Source organism: Neomonachus schauinslandi, chromosome 1 (assembly GCF_002201575.2).
Source record: "Neomonachus schauinslandi chromosome 1, ASM220157v2, whole genome shotgun sequence".
NCBI lineage: Eukaryota > Metazoa > Chordata > Mammalia > Carnivora > Phocidae > Neomonachus > Neomonachus schauinslandi.
Genome location: NC_058403.1, coordinates 63,729,050 through 63,749,492, shown reverse-complemented (window position 1 = coordinate 63,749,492; position 20,443 = coordinate 63,729,050). Strand labels below are relative to the sequence as shown.

General features: G+C 48.6%; 2 protein-coding genes across 3 annotated transcripts in view; one reads left to right on the top strand and one right to left on the bottom strand.

Moving 5' to 3' along the window:
* GSK3B (glycogen synthase kinase 3 beta) overlaps positions 1-5,597 on the top strand; it is a 207,709-nt gene extending 202,112 nt beyond the window's left edge. For both annotated transcript variants that reach the window (XM_021692732.1, XM_021692731.1), the window contains one exon: positions 683-5,597. In XM_021692732.1, coding sequence (XP_021548407.1) covers positions 683-750 — 68 coding nt within the window. In that variant the 3' untranslated portion in view covers positions 751-5,597. The remainder of the gene's footprint in view (positions 1-682) is intronic.
* Positions 5,598-9,204: 3,607 nt separating this feature from the next.
* On the bottom strand, positions 9,205-20,041 carry NR1I2 (nuclear receptor subfamily 1 group I member 2). Its single transcript, XM_044920145.1, is given in 11 exon segments — positions 9,205-9,245; positions 9,248-9,348; positions 10,680-10,785; positions 11,127-11,243; positions 11,437-11,579; positions 12,399-12,673; positions 13,424-13,611; positions 14,975-15,108; positions 16,202-16,417; positions 16,496-16,604; positions 20,029-20,041. Coding segments are annotated over 11 exon segments (1,443 nt in total).
* Between the last annotated feature and the right edge of the window lie 402 nt (positions 20,042-20,443).

Genomic DNA, 20,443 nt, shown 5'->3' with positions numbered 1-20,443 from the left:
TTCAAAGCGGGGGGGGGGGGGGGTGTTAAAGTTAAAGTTACACATATTTCCAAAAGATTAGGCGAAGTAAGCTCAGTGCCAAGATATTTGACTACAAGATGCTTTATTGAATTGAGTAAGTGAATCAGTCCTGCAGTGGCTGTTTCTTTTTTGCTCATTGTCTTCCACTTCTACAAATAATGAAGAAGGACTGAACTTAGAGAGTAAGCAGTGAGGCTGATTTATGCATAGTGCTTCTGCCTCTCAGTGCTGACCCATGTTACGTTCAGTGCCTCCACCCATTTCACCCACTTAAGCAGATGGCATACCCTGGTTCAGAGTGTTCAGCAAGTTTTCCCAGCTGTGCACTGTTCACTTATTTTCAAGTGAGCCAGACTCCCAACTGAGTATTCATGCACGTACTGCTAATCCCAGCAGTAGCAGGAGTTTTGACAGAGTGGTCTTTGGCCCCAACTTATTCAAAGATGCTTATCTTCCCTGCACGAGGACCAGGCCAAGACATGGACTCGGCTCTAAGCAGAAAGAAATTCAGATTTCATAGTATTGGCCATATTTAAAACAACCTTTTCAGATACAGCTTGGAAGACCACACAGCTCACAGTCTGCAGTTGAGGCAGTATACTTGTCTCGTTGGGGTATTAAAGCATTGCTCATGCTCTCTCTCGGGACTTCTGATTTGCAGATGCTAATGCTGGAGACCGTGGACAGACCAACAACGCCGCTTCTGCATCAGCTTCCAACTCCACCTGAATAGTCCCGAGCAGCCAGTTGCACAGGAAAAACCGCCAGTTACTTGAGTGTCACTCAGCAACACTGGTCACGTTTGGAAAGAAAATTAAAAAGAGAAAAAAACCTGCTCATTTTAGTGTTCAGATTTTTTTATTATTATTGTTGTTCTTATTTAACCTTGTAAAATATCTATAAATACAAACCAATTTCATTGTATTCTCACTTTGAGGGAGATCCAGGGGGTGGGAGGGGTTGTGGGGAGGGGAAAGCGGAGCACTAGAACACACAATCTCTCTCCCACGACAATCTTTTTTTATCAAAAGTCTGCTGTTGTATACTTTAAAAACAGGACTCCTGCCTCGTGCCCCTTCCACAAAAGAAGAAGACTTTGTTCTGTGCTGAAGTTTTTTTGAACTTTGTTTTCTTTTAAAGTTAAGTGTAAGACTTTGGTATAGTGCACAGCTTGAAATTGGTTGGGAGCTTAGCAGGTGTAACTCAATGGGGACTTCAGTGTCACTTGTCAAATTCATCCATATCCTCTGGTATTTGAAGACTTGCCTTTGGTATGTTGGGGGCAGGTGTGGTAGACAAACAAGGAAATGTGTATCATTTGTATGTAACCCAGGGAGGTCAATAAAGTTTGAAGATTCTTAATTGGCTTTGATAAGGTTTTGTTTTGCTCTTAATCAGTGCTAGTGGTGAAGAAACTTAAATTGGAGGCTATCAAAGGAGGAGCATGCTTGCTCTGAGGGTGGATCTTTGTTTGCCTGACCAAAGGTTCTCTGCAAATCTTAGTACAGTTTTAAACTGGTGACCAGAAGACTGAAAAGGATTTGAGCCAGTCATTCTGGCTGCAGAGGTCAAAAGCTGATGAACCTGGAGGAAGGGGACAGGCCAAGAGCAGATCTCACCACTGTGAATGAATTTGTCCAGATTTGTTTCTAAAGTTGCTTCCCTTGGAAAGATACACTTGAGAGGACATTGTAGTTAAATAATGTGAACTGTAACAGTCTACTGGTTTATTTTTCATATTTTTAATTACAAATTGAGCTTGCAGAAATTGCCACATTCTGCACATAGTTCTGATTTTAAATCCAAATCTAGAATCTGTATTTAATTTCAGCTTTTTTTTAACCTCATGCTTTTAAAACTTTATTTATTGATGTATGTCAGACCATTGTGATTTTAGATGGTAGGAATATTAAGAACTACACATCAAAATGGTATAAACAGTCACGTGTACCTGCTGACTTTATAGGAAAGCGGATTATATAAATGTGTGTATGTATATATGTTATATATACATAGATTCAATACTGCCTTTTATTTTTGTTTTTGTTCACAGTATCAAAATCAACTGGTTGAAGCATGAGAAGAATGTTTCCCCCCACACCCAGTTAAGAGTTTTTGTTTCTGTTTTCTTTGTGTATCAGTGAATGGTGTAAGACTCAGTTTCTGTTTTTGAAGAAAAAGCAATATTCCTTGGAAAGCAAAGAGGATTGAAGGATTATGTTTGCAGTGAGGAAATAGATTTTCACAACTAGTTTGTTTTATACTTTTAAGGTTGACATCTTTGTGGGCCTTATATACTCTAAAATGAACCTTAGTCACCTTGGTGCTTATGGGCCATTACTTGACCTATGAATCTTTAAGGCACAATCAGTTGTACTTTACATTTAAAGATCACTTGAGTGATGGCCGCCTCTCCCTTCTACCCACTCTTCCCTCCACACTTTCCAAGGTTAGTTGATAACTGTAGGGCTGTAGAGCTGAGCCCTCGATCATGTGTAACCTCCCTTCCCCTTCCTCACTGCCACCTTAGGTCGTGTTAGGGGTCTTGCCCTCCCGGTGATTTGGAAGTGGAGTCTCTTGGCAGCCCTCAACGCAGGTCCCGGTACCCTGTCCTGCTTCTTTACCAAGTGTGTGCGACTCTCCAAGAGAGTCCTACTGCCTGCTGAAGTGAACCAATACCCAGAAGGGCAACTGTGAGCCATCTTAGTTTTCACTCACTGTTTAGCTAAGCTCTTAGGCCACAAAAGGGGTTTCTCAAACCTCTGGTTATATCCGAGTTCGTGAGAAAGGAAACACACTCAGTCAAACCAAATCGAACAAATTGACCTTTACATTTCATAATGCGCTTCTGAGAGCTAATTAAGCTTTGAAAGAAGTCTGAATCAGAGTATTTGGCCGGGTAATTCCTAAAGGGAATGGCTTTGGTAGACCATTTTCAGAAAGGATTTATAAAAAAGCTGAACAGCAGGTCTATGACGGAGAAATGGACCTGCTCTCACACCAAACTGCCCAGCCAAACATTTGGACACAGACACTACTCTGGACTTGGTATATTTGCTAGAGTCCATAAAAATCTGTGCTTGTTTTAGGAAACACTCTCCCCTCCTTTGCCCCCATAAATGGGGTAAGAGAAGAAGAGAGAAAAGTCAGATGCTTTTCTCTCATTCCTGTGTGTATGTGTATGAGGGCTGAGGTGTATGATTTTTCTTTCTCAAGGATCATGGCGGTATCACAGAACTCTTTTATACAAGTGAGATCCAGGTCTCTGAATATCTTTTTGTAAATAATAATAATAATAATAATAAAAAGCTCCTCACCAAATTCAAGCTTGTACATTATATTTTCTTTCAATGTTTTTAAATTTAAGTTTTATTGTTTTGTATGTAAATATGTGGACCCAGGAACTGTTAATTAATGAGCAAAAAGTTACTGTTCAGGGCAGTGATTCTGTTTAATAATCAGACAAAATGTAGATGAGCTTTTTAAAGCCATATAGTTTTAACTCTGTACAGTAGGTACCGGCCTGTATTATTGTAACAATAACTCTAGCAATGTATAGTGTATCTATATAGTTTGGAGTGCCTTCGCTTCCATGTGTTTGTTTTTTGGTTTTGTTTTTCATTTTTCAAATTTTAATTGGTTTTTCTATCCATGTCTCCCTGTCCTACCCCTTTCCCTTTGAAATAATAACTCACGCCTAACAGTGTCTTTGCCCCTTCCACAGTTAATTTCAGTGATACCATGCTCAGGAGTGGAAAGAGGAAACTGTGTTCATGACCTCACTTCATTTAAGCCCTGCCTTTGTTTTGGTTCTGAGCAGCTGTTTCCTCCTCAGTCAGTAGCAGTGACCGGCTTCATTTCATACTTAGTCCATCCGGGGACTTTGTGTCGTGCCAGGGAGCCCTAGAGCTGGAAGAGACCGAATAGATTTGAGTTTGCTCATCTCTTCCCCAAGTCCCAACCATCGGCCTTACAAACAGCAGATTCCAGGAGCCTTCCATGCTCTCTCCCCCTTATCCACTTCCTTCCCAAATGAAAGACAGAGAGACCGTTGGTTTTTATAAATCCAAGTTTCTTAATAGTATCAGGTTCTGCTCCATCAGTGGTCTACAGTGCTCTAGTGCAGTTACTAGCGGTTACTGCGCCGAGCGCCGCCGAGCCAAGAGGACTGTCGTGTTAACAAGGGAACTCAGCCCATCCCCTCCCTCCTGCCCCCTCGACCCCTGTTCAGTGAAATGTCCTTTTCATTTCCTTCTTTAAAAATAAGTTTAATTCTTACTGTGTGCCCATCATGAAGGCCTTTTTTGAAAGAAAAAAATCAAAACCATTTGTTTTGCCTCCAAGTACTCCATATAAGATGTCTTGAGTAGAAGAAAAAAACAAACTTTACCAAACCAAAGGTTGCTATTTTTGAAACATCGTGTGTTCATTCCAGCAAGGCAGAAGACTGCACCTTCTTTCCAGTGACATGTTGTGTCCGTTTTTTAAGTCCTCTTAATTTTTAGACACATATTTTTGGTTTGTGTTTTAACAAAGCCTGCCTAACCAGTCATATTGTCTGCACCAATACAAAGGTTTCTGAGAGGACAATTGTATTCTCTATCCCTGTGGATATAAAGACACTGGCATATCATTTCTTTTTCCCTTTCCTTTTTAAGGGATTTAACTTTGGAATCTTCCAAAGGAAGCTTGGCCAATGCCAGATCCCCAGGAGTTTGGGGGTTTTTTCCTTTGTCTTAAACCAAAATTGTATCTGATTTCTATTGTTCATGTTAGTGATCATCTAATCGCAGAGCTGAACACTTTCTCCCCTACATAGAAAAATAAACTAAGCATGCTTTACAATATTCTGGTAGAAACCTGAGCCACTGAAAATACGACAACTAGAAGCAGAGTAGAGTCCCAGACTAAGGTCTACGTTTGAGAGGCTTTGAAAGTAATCCCTGGGGTTTGGATTATTTTCACAAGGGTTACGACGTTTTATTCCAAGTTTGTTGCTCCGTTTTGCACCTCTGCAATAAAAGCAAAATGACAACCAGTACATAAGGGGTTAGCTTGACAAAGTAGACTTCCTTGTGTTCATTTTTAAGTGTTTTTTTTCTTACTGTATCTGTCTACAGGCAGATACAGATAAATGTATGAAAATGTGCTTGCCTGTAAAATTTGCATTTATAAATGTGTTGCCGATGGATCACTTGGGCCTGTACACATACCAATTAGCGTGACCACTTCCATCTTAAAAACAAATCTAAACAAAATTTATTATATATATATATATATATATAAAGGACTGTGGGTTGTATACAAACTATTGCAAACACTTGTGCAAATCTGTCTTGATATAAAGGAAAAGCAAAATCTGTATAACATTATTACTACTTGAATGCCTCTGTGACTGATTTTTTTTTCATTTTAAATATAAACTTTTTTGTGAAAAGTATGCTCAATGTTTTTTTTCCCTTCCCCCATTCCCTTGTAAATACATTTCGTTCTATGTGACTTGGTTTGGAAATAGTTAACTGGTACTGTAATTTGCATTAAATAAAAAGTAGGTTAGCCTGGAAATGAAATTAAAATTCACAAGTGTGTGGTCTTTATTTCAGTACCCAACCCTCTTTTCTTTACCCTATTTTGCTACTGCAATATGTAGTCATGTCACCATCTCCATTCCTCCAATTAGAGAAACATGGATCTTTATTATGAAATCAAGATATGAACACCAGTTCTCGTTCTTTAAATGATCTTACTCCATTGTATAGCCCCAAGAGGTGCAGCTTCCATCTTGGAAACCTTTGGATTTGATGTAGAGGAAGCTTTGCAGACACTGCTTTGAAAAGAAAGAAAATGTCCTTGAAAGGGACAAATTTTTTAAAACGTGTATAAGCTGCTGTCTTTGATTACTGTGTTCATGGTTTGGTGTAGCTGTATTTTCTTTTAACTTTCATCCCATTAGTAATGGTCTTTGGGAGTATCTGTAAAATATATGAACACCACAAACCGTGGGGTTGTACCTCCCAGGTAACCAACACATGTTGTGTTTGAATCTGCTCATTTCCAATACTGGATGATGTATGTAAACATGTTATGTCTCTTAGTGCAAAAAGAAACATCATTTTTTTAGGGCTGGCTCACTCTGTCAGGCCTAATCTAAAGGCTAGATATAAAGTCATGTGACTGCTGCTTCAATAAAAAATTTATATTGGATAAAGTCTGCTCCTCTGTTTATTTGCTCATTTTATTTATTGTGGCGGTGGGGTTGGCTAATATTTGAAAAATAGTTAAACATGTTTACCAGTTGCAGGGGGTAGGGGGGAAGGAGAGAACAATGCAAACATAAAGATAGCGCTTGTGGGATGGGCCTCCTGATGGCACTGAAGTGCATTTGTTTGGGATTCACTACTATTATATTTCCTGCCCTATTTGAGTTGCAGTTGAGCAAGATACCCTTTTAACTTAAAGCCTGAAAGACTGCATTTTTAGTTTTGAAGGTCTTCCAAAAAGTACCGACCAACCTGTCCTTTGGATCACATTTCAGGAGAACAGTGGTAGTGGAGACCATTTCATAGGTGTTCTAGAAATAGGAAAGGGAGGGGTCAGATTGCAGAGCTCTTCATGGAGAAGTTTGTGAAAGGAAGTGACCCAGAGTGATGATACGGCCACCCATTTCTCAGGTGTAAATACTCATCTGCTCACCAGCACCTTCAGACTTAGGAGCACTGTGGGCATGTTAAGGGAACGTGTCCAGAGGAAACGGAAGCTGCTGTGTAACATGGCATGATGAGGCCCACGATTTGTCAGAAGCTGGGAAGGGATGGCCAATCCAATGTCTGTTTCTCTTTACATCCTCTTCTCTAGAAAGGAGAGGCCACCCCAGCCTTCCCACAAGAAAACTTGTTGATGTCAATGCTTTCACTGGATCCTTAATGTCTGGGCCAGATAGAGATTGGCTGTTGAGTGTCTCTGGCTAATGAGGGGGCCAGAAGGCAAGCAGTACTGACTTAGAAGGGCTTTTCTCCTGAGCTTTGCAGATGGACTCCATCCTCACCTGAGACAAGACCTAGAAAATGCACAGCAGCCACAGAGATGCCTAGAAACTGACAGTTCTGTATGTTCAAAGGCTCAGAAAAGGGAGTAATGGAGCAATCCAAACGTTTGAGAGGAGCAAAGTGGAATCTGGCTCCTAGCCCTATAAAGTCAAGATCCACAAAGCTATTGAAGTATCGTGTGTGAGCAATTTGGTGTATCTCACCTTGAATCTTAACTACACTTGGACTACAATAATTTTTGTATGATACAGAAATCCTCTGTACATATCAATTCAGCTACGCAGGTATTTTTAAAATCAATACCAGGACATGGGAGTTTACATCCCATCTTAATTTTGGCTTACTGTAGCCTATATTTAACAATTTTGGGCTCTTGAATGAATAGCACATTCAAAATTATTTCAATGGGGAAGAGGAGATGCATATGATTTATGAATACAGTTGAATAAAATTCCTATTTCCCAATGAGTGTAATGAGACAAAATTCCTGGGAACAAAATTTGTATTCACTGTATTTGGAGAGAGGAGCTCTTTTCCCCCCTCAGTTTCTTTTCTAAAAATGAGTGTGTTCTATATCCTTAATGCAGAAGAGGCTGGTAAATCTGGGGAGATGGCAAGGAATATGTTTGCTTGCTTTGATTTATAATGTCAACAATTTCTTATGTTCTCAAAGTTTGGCCTGCTTTTTGTAAAATGGTAAAAGCTAAACAAGTGTCTGTTCCTTAAAATTCGGTTAACTTGCAGCTTCATTTGCCTCAAAACATTAGACATTTAAAATTAATTCAATTACTAACCACATTTTTAATTTTGGTATATATATATACACCAACACATATACCATATTGTGGGGTGTATCATTTCTATATGGATTTTTATATGGGATAATTTTATGAGCAAACCAAGTTAAAATTTTTGTTTTTACACTAACAGCCATCAGATGTGTAAAGGGCAATAGTAAAACAAGTAGTGAAGAAATAGATATGTATATTATATAATAATATTTCTATTTTCCCACCCCCACATTTCTTTTTTCCCCAGAAAAGAAGGCAAAAAGAGGTTTAAATTTCTAGCCAAAAATTAATTATTTAAATCCTCTTGCCTTGATTTGACACGAAACTCATGAACATATTTACTAAGTCTTGTCCTTAGGTGTAGAATGCCTTATGTAATATTAGTCAAAATTTAATTTGCACCAAAGGCAAAAACATTTTTACTCAAAATGGCTATAAACAAAGCAACCATTGTCATTTTCTTTAGCTTTCAAAATAGATGTGTAAACAAGAAGATAGAGTGCATGCATAGCTAGCATGTTTATTAACTGCCTCTCAACACAACCTCGTCGCAGAGAGCGCCCCAGTGTTCCAGCCTCGGGGGCAAACCCAAGCCCCAGGTCGGACGTGGAGCAGACCTACACTAAGTCACACACATGTGCACACAGCCAGTTAGTGCCCTTCCTCCCACAAACACATGTTCCACAGATCCCTCACTTGGTCCCTCAGGAAGCCCACACAGCTCAGCGTTCACAGGAAGAAATTCCTTGTGCTTCTTATGGCCCTTACCACTTCTTTGGCTCAAAGCTCTCTGTGTTTCTGCTTTGTTTTCTTAAGCTGAACTTTTAAAGTCTTGGAGGTCCAGAACTATGTCTGAGTCGGCGCATACCCCACAGCAAACTGCATATTGTCGGGCTTACTAATGTGTTTGCATGGAAGCAGAGACACAGAATGAAGGACGCAGAAGGAAGAAAGAATAGACAGGTCATGACAAGGCTCTGACGTTTGCTGTAGGCCTTCTGGCTTCTCTCACAGACACTTCCCCTCTCCCACCATGACACTAGATGCTCAGACCACAGGGCCGTTTCCAAGGGGAGGGTGGTCTTGCCTCTGAATGGGCCTGGTCTTAGGCCAGTGCACTCTCCATCAAAGTGCCTATGGCTTCACTCTCCACAGCCTGGGCTGGCGCCTGGGGAGACCCTCGTCCCTTTCCTGAGGAGTGGTTGTGAGTTCCCCGGGGAGGGAGGACCTGTAAGGCATTGCCAGCTCTGAGCAGTAGCCATCTATCTAGTCCCAGGAATGGCAGCTCCGAGGGCAGGGCTCTGGCTCAGGCTGCCCCTCGGAGGCTCTACCAGGGAGGCAGCCGCTCAGCCATCTGTGATGCCGAACAACTCCCGCATGAGGGGCTAGCGAAGGGGTGTATGTCCTGGATGCGCAGCAGCCTCTGGGTGTGCCGGGCATTGATGCTGCGGAGCTCGGTGAGCATGGCCATGATCTTCAGGAACAGGAACCTGCAGGCCAGCCAGAGGAAAAGTTGGGGGTGCTGCCCACCCTTGGCCCCACCCACCAACCCTGGGACTGCTTTGAAGTTGCACAAGTTTGGGGGTATTACTCTTAGAACATCTCAGGCAAGCCAAGAGACAAGGCTCAGTCGCATTCCTTAAGCTTCTCTTAGTCTGCGGATGAGAAGGGCAGAGCAGGCTTGGGGGGACTGGGCCGTAGACTTGCACTCCTCGCTGGCCCCTCACGCCCTGGGCTGGAGTCCTCGGACACAGACACCTCCAAGGGAAAATCCAGGCATTGCAGGGGCCGGGCACAGAGGTCAGTCTCGGGGGTGGAGGGGATTCACTGCCTTGGCGAATGGCTGCGGGTCAGGGCCGAGCGGAGCAGCTGTGGAGGCAGGGACTACGGGCTGCCCTGCAGATCCTTCCTGGATCTAGCCTGGGATCTAGCATCTGAGACAAACCTCGCGCCTTAGTTTCTGCACGATGCCTCCTGGCTCCACACAGGGGAGGACCAAGCAAATCAAGACATGGCCCAGAGGCTGAGCTCAAAATAAAGTTGAAGGGGGCCAAGTAAGGACTTGAGGCTTGAAGGGCAGCCAGCACCCTGTGCAGGCCTTCACCCCTCACGGCCCGGGCCCGTGGGGCTGCTGAGAGGCAGTGAAGGGATGGAAACCCCTGAGCAGCCTTCCTCCTTTGGTTGTGGCCAGAACAAACTAAGGAGTTTCCTACCCTGTCTGCTTGTGCTCCTTCCTGGAGGTGATCAGGCAGCGCTCAAAAGGGTGGGCTACTGACGTGTCCACCCGCGGCCGCCTCCAGATCCCGCCTATCTGGCTGGGGACCCTGAGGCAGTCACCCTGAGCCTCCAGCCCCTCGCAGGGTATAGTGGCACCCATTTCGTGGGGGCTGTGTTCAAGATTAAAGGGGACATTACATGTAAACTGCTTGGTACCAGGGCCGGCACTCCGCAATGCAAATTTATTATTACCATCATTGTTGTTGTCATGGTTATCTTCACTACCATGCCAGTTACTGCTGGCTATTGCTAGAAGAGCCTGTAGGAGCCTCGGGGGAATACCTGGCTGTTCCCGTCCCTGCTGACAGGAGTGGAAAAGGGCAGACAGGAGCTGTGCCTCAGGGAGCAATGTCCATGGCTGGGCATGGCCTCTGGCCCCCCTCAGGTTTCTCCGTTGTTGGGCTGGAGCTCAGGCTGACTGGGCCAGAGGCTGCCCCAGGAGCGGCTCCAGTCTGCCCTCTCCGAGAGGCCCAGAACAGGCGGGGGGGCTAGAGGACGGGGCTTCTGGAGGGACCCCCTCACACCCTCCCTGCTTGCTGCTCACCGGTGGGCAGGCTGGGGCCGACTGCACTCGATGTAGGCCTTCAGGGCGATGGCAAATCTCTCCTGCAGCTGGTCCACCACGCTGCGCTGCACCACACCCGGGCGGTCTGGTGGGGAGGGGAAGACAGTGTGGTGGCAGCAAGGCCGTGGGGGCAAAGACAAGATCAGTCCGGCCCAGAGAGGGCAAGTGGCCAGCCAACCGCCTTCCGGAGCCAGAAGCACCCAGGCAGGGAAGGGAGGGTAGCACTCGGAGGGTGCCTCACCCCACCGACCCAAGGAGAAGCCAGTCAGGGGCCCCCTCCTGGCCGCGCAGTGAACTGGGGCAAGGCCATCTGGGGAGGGCAGGGGTGGGCCTGCCGCCTCCTCCAGCTATAGCTGAGGGGGGTGCCAGCAAGCGAGAACATTAGGGGGGGGAGGAGTGGCCAGGCAGGACAGGTGGGGTCATCACCTGGGGAGAAAAGAGAGATGGCCTGCATCAGCACATACTCCTCCTTATGCAGCTGCAGCTTCTTCAGCCTGTGGTGGAATTTCAGCACAGGCTCCAGCAGAAGCTGCTGGAAGCCACCTGTAGGTGGGTGGAGGGTGGACAGGCCAACTTCTCAGCCTTCCCTCACCGGGCTCTTTTTTCCCATCGCCGGGTCTCTGCCCTGCAACCCCAGGACCCGCACATCCTGGCGCGGCTCTTCGCCTCCCTCCACGCGTGTGTTTGCCCCCCTCCGCCGGGGCGGGCGGGCGGCTCGCAGGCAGCTCGCGGGCACCTGCAGGGTCTTCCAAGCAGTAGGACAGCCGGCCACACTCCCAGGTTCCCGTCTCGGCATTGAACACCGTGTTGAATCTCAGCTGGCACAGCTCAAAGGTGGCCCCCTTTAGCAAGGAGATCTGGTCCTCGATCGGCAAGTCCCTGGCGGCAAGGATGGGGGGGGGGGTGCCAGCTTCCACACAGGGTGCTACAGACCAGTGGCCTCCTCTGCCACTCAGGGTTAGGCTGACCCCCCTCCCAAGCTGAGAGGCCCCGACTCCCCGCTGACGGGCATTTCCAGCAGGAGCCCAGAAGGGAGGACATTTAGGCTGGCTCTTGAGGGGCCCCCTGCCTGTCGTCAGTTTCCTCGGAAATTCGCTGCCTTGTTTTCTGCGCCACCCCCTTCTTTTAGATCCATAATCTCAGCAAGTTGAGCTTATTCTCTCAGGTTTCCCAGCGCCTGGCTCAGGACCTGGCGGGTAGCTGGCTTTGAACTCTGTGCAATCTGCTTCCAAATCTGGCCCCTCTGATTAACTGTGACCCTGTGCAAGTTCCTGGACCTCGGTGAACCTCAGTTTTCTATTTGCAGAATGAAGGCGGTAGTAATGCATACCTCCAGGGGGGACTGTGCTCACAAGAAATGGCAAGTAACCTCACACCTTGATGTTACATTGCGGGTCATTGGATGTCAGTGGGGATCTGCCAAGATCCACACATGCAAGCAGGCCTTTCTCTTACTCCCTTGACCTAACTGGCTACCATCTGACCCGTGGCCACCCTCCCTCCAATAAATAAGGCCCACAGGGGCTCCTGAAATCTAACCTGCTCTCTGCCTACTGATGGGTAGGGTAGGTGGAGATTAAGGAGGGTCTTTCGACACCAGTATCGCCCAAATTCAGAGGAATCCACCCTAGACCCTTTGAACCTGCTGGCCACTGCATTCTCCTCTCCACACCCACCCAGCCCGCCGCTGGGTCCTACCTGAAGTGGGAGATGACTTTGGCAAAGTTGATGATGCCTTTGAACATGTAGGTTGACATGTCAGCCATGTGGGGCAGCAGGGAAAAGATCTCTCTCCCGCTGCTGTCAGCGTGGGGTCTGTAGTTCCAGACGCTGCCGTCCTCCCGGCACAGCCGCAGAGAGACCTTCAGCGAGCACAGGTCTGCCCTGATCTGGCTCCACTTGGCAGCTTCTTGCCCCACTGGAGTCTGCAGAGATTCCGGAACCTCGCGACCACTGCTGGGCACTTCTGGCAGCTGGGAGGCAGAGAGAGGACAGGACAGACAGCATGTATTCTCCCAAACAGGTTCCTACACAGGCCCAGGAGGGCTCGCGGCCACGGCTGCAGCCTGAGAGGATGCGCAAATGCAGGCATGCACACACACACAAATGCACGCACATGCACATGCATGCGCGTGCACACACGCATCAGGTGGTGCGCTTTCTGGATCTGTCTATCAATGTTCCCTCACATCCCTGCCTGGTCAGGAATGGGCTTGCTCTCTGCCCAGTGGAATGTAAGGGGTCTCCACCAATGGGTGCGTCCCAAGCATCCCTGACTTAAAAAGGAGTTTGTGGGAGGCACAGATGGAAAGAACAGACTCCTGGGGTCACTGGCTGCCAGCTCTCTGAGTGGAGCCGGCCACCTGAGATGCCTGTGAGCACAGAGCAGGAAGAGAGCACCAGGATCAGACCCGGCTCACGTTGCTGAGATCACAAATGTGTCTTAGATCTATAAAACCCGTTCACAAACGCCAGACCCCCAACAGGTCCTGACCCTGTCCTCATAAAGCCCCAAAGGCCAACCACCCTGGAGCAACTCAGCTTCCAAAACTCTGTTTCTGGCTCAGCCCCACTTGCTACCTGCCGTGGAAGGAGAGAACAGAGATTCTCAAACCTGAGCATGTGTCAGAATCACCTAGGGGTTCTTTGAGAACCCCTGGGAATGGGACTGGGGTTTTGAGGAGCTAGCATAATGGCTGAGCCAACTTGAGAAAGCCTCATACCCGGAAATTCTTGAAATTGGAGAAGGTGGTGTCGAAGGTTTTCATCTGAGCATCCATCAGCTCTCTGATCATCGTCTGCTTCTCCTCAGTCAGCCCCTTGGTTCCCAGGGGCTGAGTGCCCATCCGTTCTCTCTTCTTCGTCCTGATCAAAGCCCGCCTCTGCTCCACAGCCGCGTCCGACATGATCACTGCGGGGATAACCAGGAACAGGCTCAGGCACCTGCAGGAGCTTGGCTGCCCTTGGTGACCCTCCCCAGGCAGCAGGCAGGGGAAGTGCTGGTGACAAAAAACCCACCCTGTCCTAGACCGTGGGCTCCCCTGGAGAAACCCTGGGTTAAGCACAGAGAACGAGATGCAGCTGGTGTGCTGCCTGAGGCAGTGGGTGTGCGACAACTTTGTGGAACCGTGGGAAGAGCTCGAGCTGCAGAATCAAAAGGTGCTGGGTTTGAGTGACAGCTTTGCCACTCACTAGCGGTGACCTTGAGCAAGTTCCTTAACCTCTCCGGGCTTCAGTTTCCTTCATAATTGGGAGCGACAGTGCCCCCTTCACGCTGCTGCCACAATTAGGTATGGTGTGCAAAGTGCCTAACAGAGCTCCTGGCACATGGTAAATGGGCGTCAATGGCACCTGACAGTAGTCTTCTTTGGTGGATTAGATACCAGGCAGACTCCTCAGAGTCCCCCCGAGGCATCTGGGTCTCCAAGACCCTAGAGAGCTGGGGCTACTGCTTAGCAAGAAATATCAACTCCAGCCACTTCCTGTCTAGCCTGGAGCCTTAGGGCCTTCCATGGATTTCTGGAGCCCGCTCACATGGCAGAGCGAAGAGGTGGGGGTTGGTGCGAGGAACGGCAGGGACAGCCAGGTGAGGGCCTGTCCACATGCCCAGGGAACTGGTCCCCTGAAAGAGGCTGCCCACTCTGTGATCAGTGGAGACAAATATGCACTGGAAGCTTCCTGCATTTTCCCCATCAGCTTTAATCTCAGAGTGACCTGGGAGCACATTTGTACACCAAAGCTTCACGGGTAGAATGAGATCACCCTATGTCACCTGTCTGCAAATGGTTCCTCTGTAGGACACCAGGTTTGGGTGGCTGATGGGCACTAGCTGCTGTAAGATGTCTCTGGCTTCCTTCTCCCCAATTCACCTCGACCAATTTGGCTAGACCACCATGAGGACAATTATGAAGGCGACAAAAAGAATCACGCAGGGGCACCTGAGAGGAAAAAGGAGCATGAGATGCCCACCACACCTCCCAGGGCAGAGAACAAAGATGCAGTGAGTGCATCTGTCAAGTCCCTCCAGGATCGCCCCGTGGTGGTGGTGCGGGCAGGTGGCCCACAAGCTCTCCGCCCTGAGTCTGCCTGTTGCACACAGGCCACACGCATGTGCACACCCATGGTGCGTGTCTGCACACGTGCGCATACACATCCCCACGCTTCCTTCCCACTTGCCCCCCCTCCCCCCGCACACCTGTCCCAGGCTCACGGAGCGCATGCGCCCCAGTCCGCGCTCGCGCCCGCGCCCGCCCAGGGCACTTCCCGCTGCTCACTCTCCTTCTTCATGCCACTCTCCAGGCACTTGCGGAGGCGGCAGGCCTGGCATTGGCGCCGGGTCTTGCGGGTGATTTCGCAGGTGCCCTTCCGGAAGGGGCACCTCAGCCGGGTGTTGCGTTTCATGGCTCTCCTGTGAGAGAACAAAGAGCGAAAGGCAGGTTCGGGGAACACCCGGGCTTCGTAGGCCGAGGGGCGCCAAGCTACACTTCCGTCTGGACCCTGTTGTACTCCGCACGACACACGTGTTCATCTCTTGCTGGAACGTGGCTGCCGATGTGGTTGCTTCTGGACCTGCACCAAGCCCACCAAACCCCGTGGGACCTGAGAGCAGCTCCCAAAGCCGGGGCCTCTTCACTCGGGCGACGCGCAGCTACCGCAGCGCCTCCCTGGGGGTCCCCCCCCTCCCAACCACAGCATGCTGACTGGCAGCCCATCTTAGGGATTGTAGGGTGGGTCCTGGCTCTAGGAGCCATGTCCAGTCCCATGTCCGGCCACCAAGAAGAACTCTGCAGACGGCCACGTCAGGTTGGCTGTCCTGGGAGCTTGTGAGGGTCCCAAGTGGGCCCCTAGGTGGGAGCTGCTCTCCGCCTACCCGGCCCTCCCTGAGGGCAGACTGCCAACTCCTCACACGTTCTTTCTCTGCTTCCCGCCTTTCCTGGCCGGCTTCTCTTCCCTCTTGATCTGAGCCCCGCTTTGGGCTTTGGGCTTTACTCTTTCTTCATTGGGACAGTGTGAACCCTTCTGTGCAGGCCTGTCTTGCTGTGAGCTGGTACTTTTCAGTCCTTAAGTTTCTAACCTCCCCGTTTGCCTGTTTCTAGATGAGACTGTTTTGTCCTATTCTTTTATTTTATGACATTCTTTGCTTACCGCTCCCTACAGCTGATTTGAGCACTGTTTTGGCTTTTCAGATTCTTTCTTCTTTTATGAAGTGCTTTTCCATTTTATTCAAGAACACATGGAGAAACAAAAGGGATATCTTAATGGAAGGGGCCCTTTCCCAGGTAAGATAGGAAGATGGAAGATGAAGAAATCCTCTGAGATATTCATGACTCTCCTGAAACAGTAGGAGGCTTTTGAATCGGCCACTGCCCCATACTCTGAACCCGGGATAGGTCAGGCTGAGGCCCTAAAGCAGTGCCCAGTGAGCTAGTGGCAGAACCCCACTTAGAAGTGACGCAGTGTGTCAGGGTGACAGGTGGGTGATGGCTGGCTGGTAACCCTACCTGAAAAAGCCCTTGCATCCTTCACATGTCATGACATTGAAGTGGTAACCAGTCGCCTTATCCCCGCATACACGGCAGATTTGGGGACCCCCATCTCCCTCATCTGCACTAACGGCAGGCTTCCCAGGAGCTGCATTTGCTTCGTAGGACACAAGGTCAGCATGGTTCCAGCTTTCTCCGGGTCTCGCCTCCAGGTTGGCTTCCAGGCCTCTTGGGCTAGAAGTGAAAAAACCACAGGGAATGAAGGGGCCAGACAGAGATGTGCTGAGACAGTCCTCCCTGTGTGCCGCTCACATCTGATTCTGCGGACCCAAGAGCTGACCCATGGGAGAACTGGGGGTGGAGTTAGTACTCGTTATCAGGAGAGATGTCACGGTGGAGGTGCGCACGCAATAATAGGGCCCTGCAGGAAAGCATGTGAACAAGAACATGGCAAGAGAAGATTCCGAGAAAGAAATGAGAAGGAAAAAGAAAAGGCTGCCTGGGTGCGGTCACAGAAGCAATTCTTGAATGGACTGAGATTAGGAGCCCATGACCTGGTCAGAGGCCCAGGGGACAGGCCACTTGTTGGATATGGTTCTGGGACTGAGGAGACCCAGGGGAGACAGCCTCTCAGGCATGTGGTGGCCTGAGTTCCCAGAGAAAGCTGAAAAGGCGGGGCAGAAAGGTGGTTTTCAACTGAGTAACCAAGCAAATGGGGAGCAAGACAGAGAGGAACCAGGCTCCCAGAATGCAGGAAGACAGTGGCCCACATCCCAGTCAAGCTGGGGCATAAGTGAGTACTCAAAGAACTTGTACCCATTAGTAAACTTGTGGTTGAGATGCTTGCCCCAGGGAACATTCACCTTGAGAGTGTGCCTTGAATTCTATACTTGGAATGAGCACAGAGGAGGGTGAGCAGAAATGGGGAGCTGTCCTGTTCATGACGCCCCCCAAAAGCCTCTCTGGGCACTGATTGTCCAGGGCCACCACACCACAGATGATGTTGCCTTTTCTTAACCCCAAATAAAACTTTTAGTAAAATTTCAACACAAAGGTTTCTATTTCCAGCAGCATGATAGATGAAAGCAAACAGTCCGCCTGTAAAAATGAATTAGAAATTAATCTGTCCTGCAACCCTGCTTCCAGAAAACTGCATATAAAATAGGCTGATGGGAAACTTGAACTGAACAGGTGTAGGGGGAATCCCCCCTGGTTTTTCAAATCATGATCCTGACCTCATATGGGCTTGCAGACAAAATGTATACTTAGAGTGCTCCCAAAAACCTGAAGCTAAGGGTTTGATTTAAAGAAATCTTGGGTGGGCAGTGCTCCTGGACACCCACAGAAGCAGACACACTCCTCCTCTCTAGGGGACCACTTTCCACTGAGGCACAAAGAATCACACAAATAATTTTCAAGAAATATGAGCAAAACCTCCCAAATCAGGAATCAAACACTAACATGGCACCATGAGCAAGAGCCAGCAAAAACAACTTACAGCAAAATTAAGACATGCAAAGAATTGTCTGCTAAGGGACAAAGGGGAGGAAACATTTACTTACACTGTGTCTGACTGATAACATTCTCCAACTCTGTAGTGAGGAGGTCTTAGGATTAATGCCAGAGTCTCGCTTCATAGCATTTGTGTAACTTTTACTTTGTTTTGCCTGAATTTACTGTTAAATAAACAGATCTGGTACATTCTGTAGTTCATTCTCTTCCATCTTTATGAAGCCCCAGTTAAGAGAACCCGTGATGGCTTTGCTCCGAAGTTGGCTCCCAACAAACCACACCTCCTGGGGTCAGCACCCTAGTGCAGTCCTCTTGCACGAAGAATCTGGGGTGGCCTGTGACTTGCTTTAACCAATAGAATTGCGGGGAAACGACACTGTGCCAGTTGTGGGCGAAGCCACAAGAAGGCCTGGTAGCTTCTGCTTCTGCCCTTTGGGGGAGCCCTAACCCACCACGTGAGAAAGTTTAGCTATGCTGCTGGGGTTATCACCCAAAGGGACCATGCAGAGAGGCCATGTGAGGAGGGTAAGCCCTGACATGACAAATGAGAGAGGCCCATTTGCCCCGGCCTTCCAGCCCTCCCCACCAAGCTCCAGACAAGTGAGCAAGCTCTCGTGGACGTCCCAGCCCAGCTAAGCATCCAGCTGATGCCATGGAGCAGGACTCCTAGCTGAGCTCTGTCAACACAGAATCATGGCAGAAAATAAAATGGTGGCTGGTTTAATCCGGTAAATTTTGTTTAATCCGGTAAGGTTTGTTACATGGCAAGAGATAATGGAAACAGAACCCCTAGAGTTCTGTTAGAAATAGATCTGACCTGGGGGGGGTGGGGGTGTCAGCTGATGCCTGCAATTCTGACCCTACTTCCCCCTTGCATCAGTCCTTCCAGCATGGTGCCCTGTGGACAGGAAAATGACAGTGCCTGCGTGACCGTTATGTGCCAGCCACATCTCTTGTTCATGTGAATTTAGTAAGACTAATTAAACACGCAGTTTCAACTGAATCCAGCTGGGCTTGCTCTGAGGGTTGCACCTATTCCTCACCGGGCTTGGTAATCTGAGCATGCTGGAGAACGTGCCCTACAGGAAGGACAGGTCTGAACTTGGGGAGAAAGAAAGGAAGGAGAGTGGTGCATCCCAGGGTGATAATGGAGGGAAATTCTAGAAGAAACGTGGAGTTCAGTTTCTGCTATGGAAGGAAAGGATCCCCAAGTGGGGCCGGAGGAGGACTGCAGAGGTAGCATTGGAGGATGAGAACTGCATGGTCCCTGGGTGGGCTTTGACCTTGGAGGACAGTGGTTACAGGAGGCTCACCCTGCACGGTCCTGGTTGAGCAACTTCAGACTCCAAAATGAGGCCAAATGAGACCCTGTCCATAGACCTGGCATCTGCTGATCAAGGGGGATTGAGCTGTGAGAGGCAGCGCACTAGGCATGAGTTTACACAACCCGGACGGTATGGGGTAGATGGCTGATCATGACAAAAGACCAAGAAAATCAGAGAAGTGTGTGAATATTCACACTCCTCCCCTGTAGAAGAAATGTGTGAAAGGGAGGTGCTGGGGAGAGAGTCTACTTTGGGGCAGAGGGAGGGGTGGGAAGCCATCCACTAGGGACCGTTGGAGCCAGCTATTGAGAGACTGTGTGCGAGAACACGGTGAGCCATGCTATGGGTACATCCAGGCTAGACACCGGGTATAGACATGGACAGCGGCTGTCTTTGTGTGCAGGAAAGAAGGAGATGCCCAGTAGAAGGCCCATGATGTTACCTGTTGGGTTGCCAAGTTTAGCAGAGATGTCTGGAGGTGGAGGAGAAAATTCTCACCAGAGCAGGAAGAGGAACATGCTAGAATGGGAAAGATGAGCAGGAAAGAAACCCTCTCCTGGGTGCTGAGGTAGATTTGGGAAAGAGACACACTAAGGAAGTGAGAGTGGGGGTTGTCGTTGAGGAAGAGTCAAGAGCAGAGGGAAGGAAGTTCAGGGACCCAAGTGACCAGTGGCACAGGTGGCGAGGTGGGGGGCAGCAGGAAGACATGAAGAGGGCAGACTAAATGACCAAAGGGAGACTCCGATGATGGATGTTTTTCATAAGGCAGCAGGAGAGAAGAGAGGCTTCAGTTAATCCTGGGGCCAGAAAAGAATCCCAGAGAGAAACTGGACATGCTTGTCCTGGAGCCACAAGGCAAAAAGAGCAGACTGGCTGAACCAAAAAGCATCGTGGCAGTTGCCAAAGCAGGACATTTACTGAGCTCCCAGTGCAATGGTTCATGGGCTCTTCTACCTTCCCCCCCAGCGTCCACCCACAGAGCTTGGCGTTCATCGGAGCATCCCTTACAGCACGTGGGCATGCTGCGCTTTGCTCGGTGATTCTCTGGGGCCACCGCGTGAGACACAGGCACTCTCCTCTTCAGCTCTTCCCCGGCTCCCTTGCCGGCCAGTGAGCAGAACCACCGCAGCAGACTCTGCCCAGCCAGTGTGGGGGAAATTTGAAGTTCTCGACTTGGTCAGTGGGCAAGTAGAGGTGCCATGAGTCAGCTTATGTGAGGTCTGAAGCTTATACCACTGGGGGGGGGGGGTCTTCTTCAAGAAAAAGAATGCACATGGCAAATACAGAATTAGGTACTAAAGAGAAGATGTATTTGTGAGAAAGATTGAGAAAAGAAATCACAATAAATTACACTGTTAATATTGTCCTTTGTGGGAGACAGAATAATGGCCCCCAACACATCCTAATCCCTAGAACATGTAAA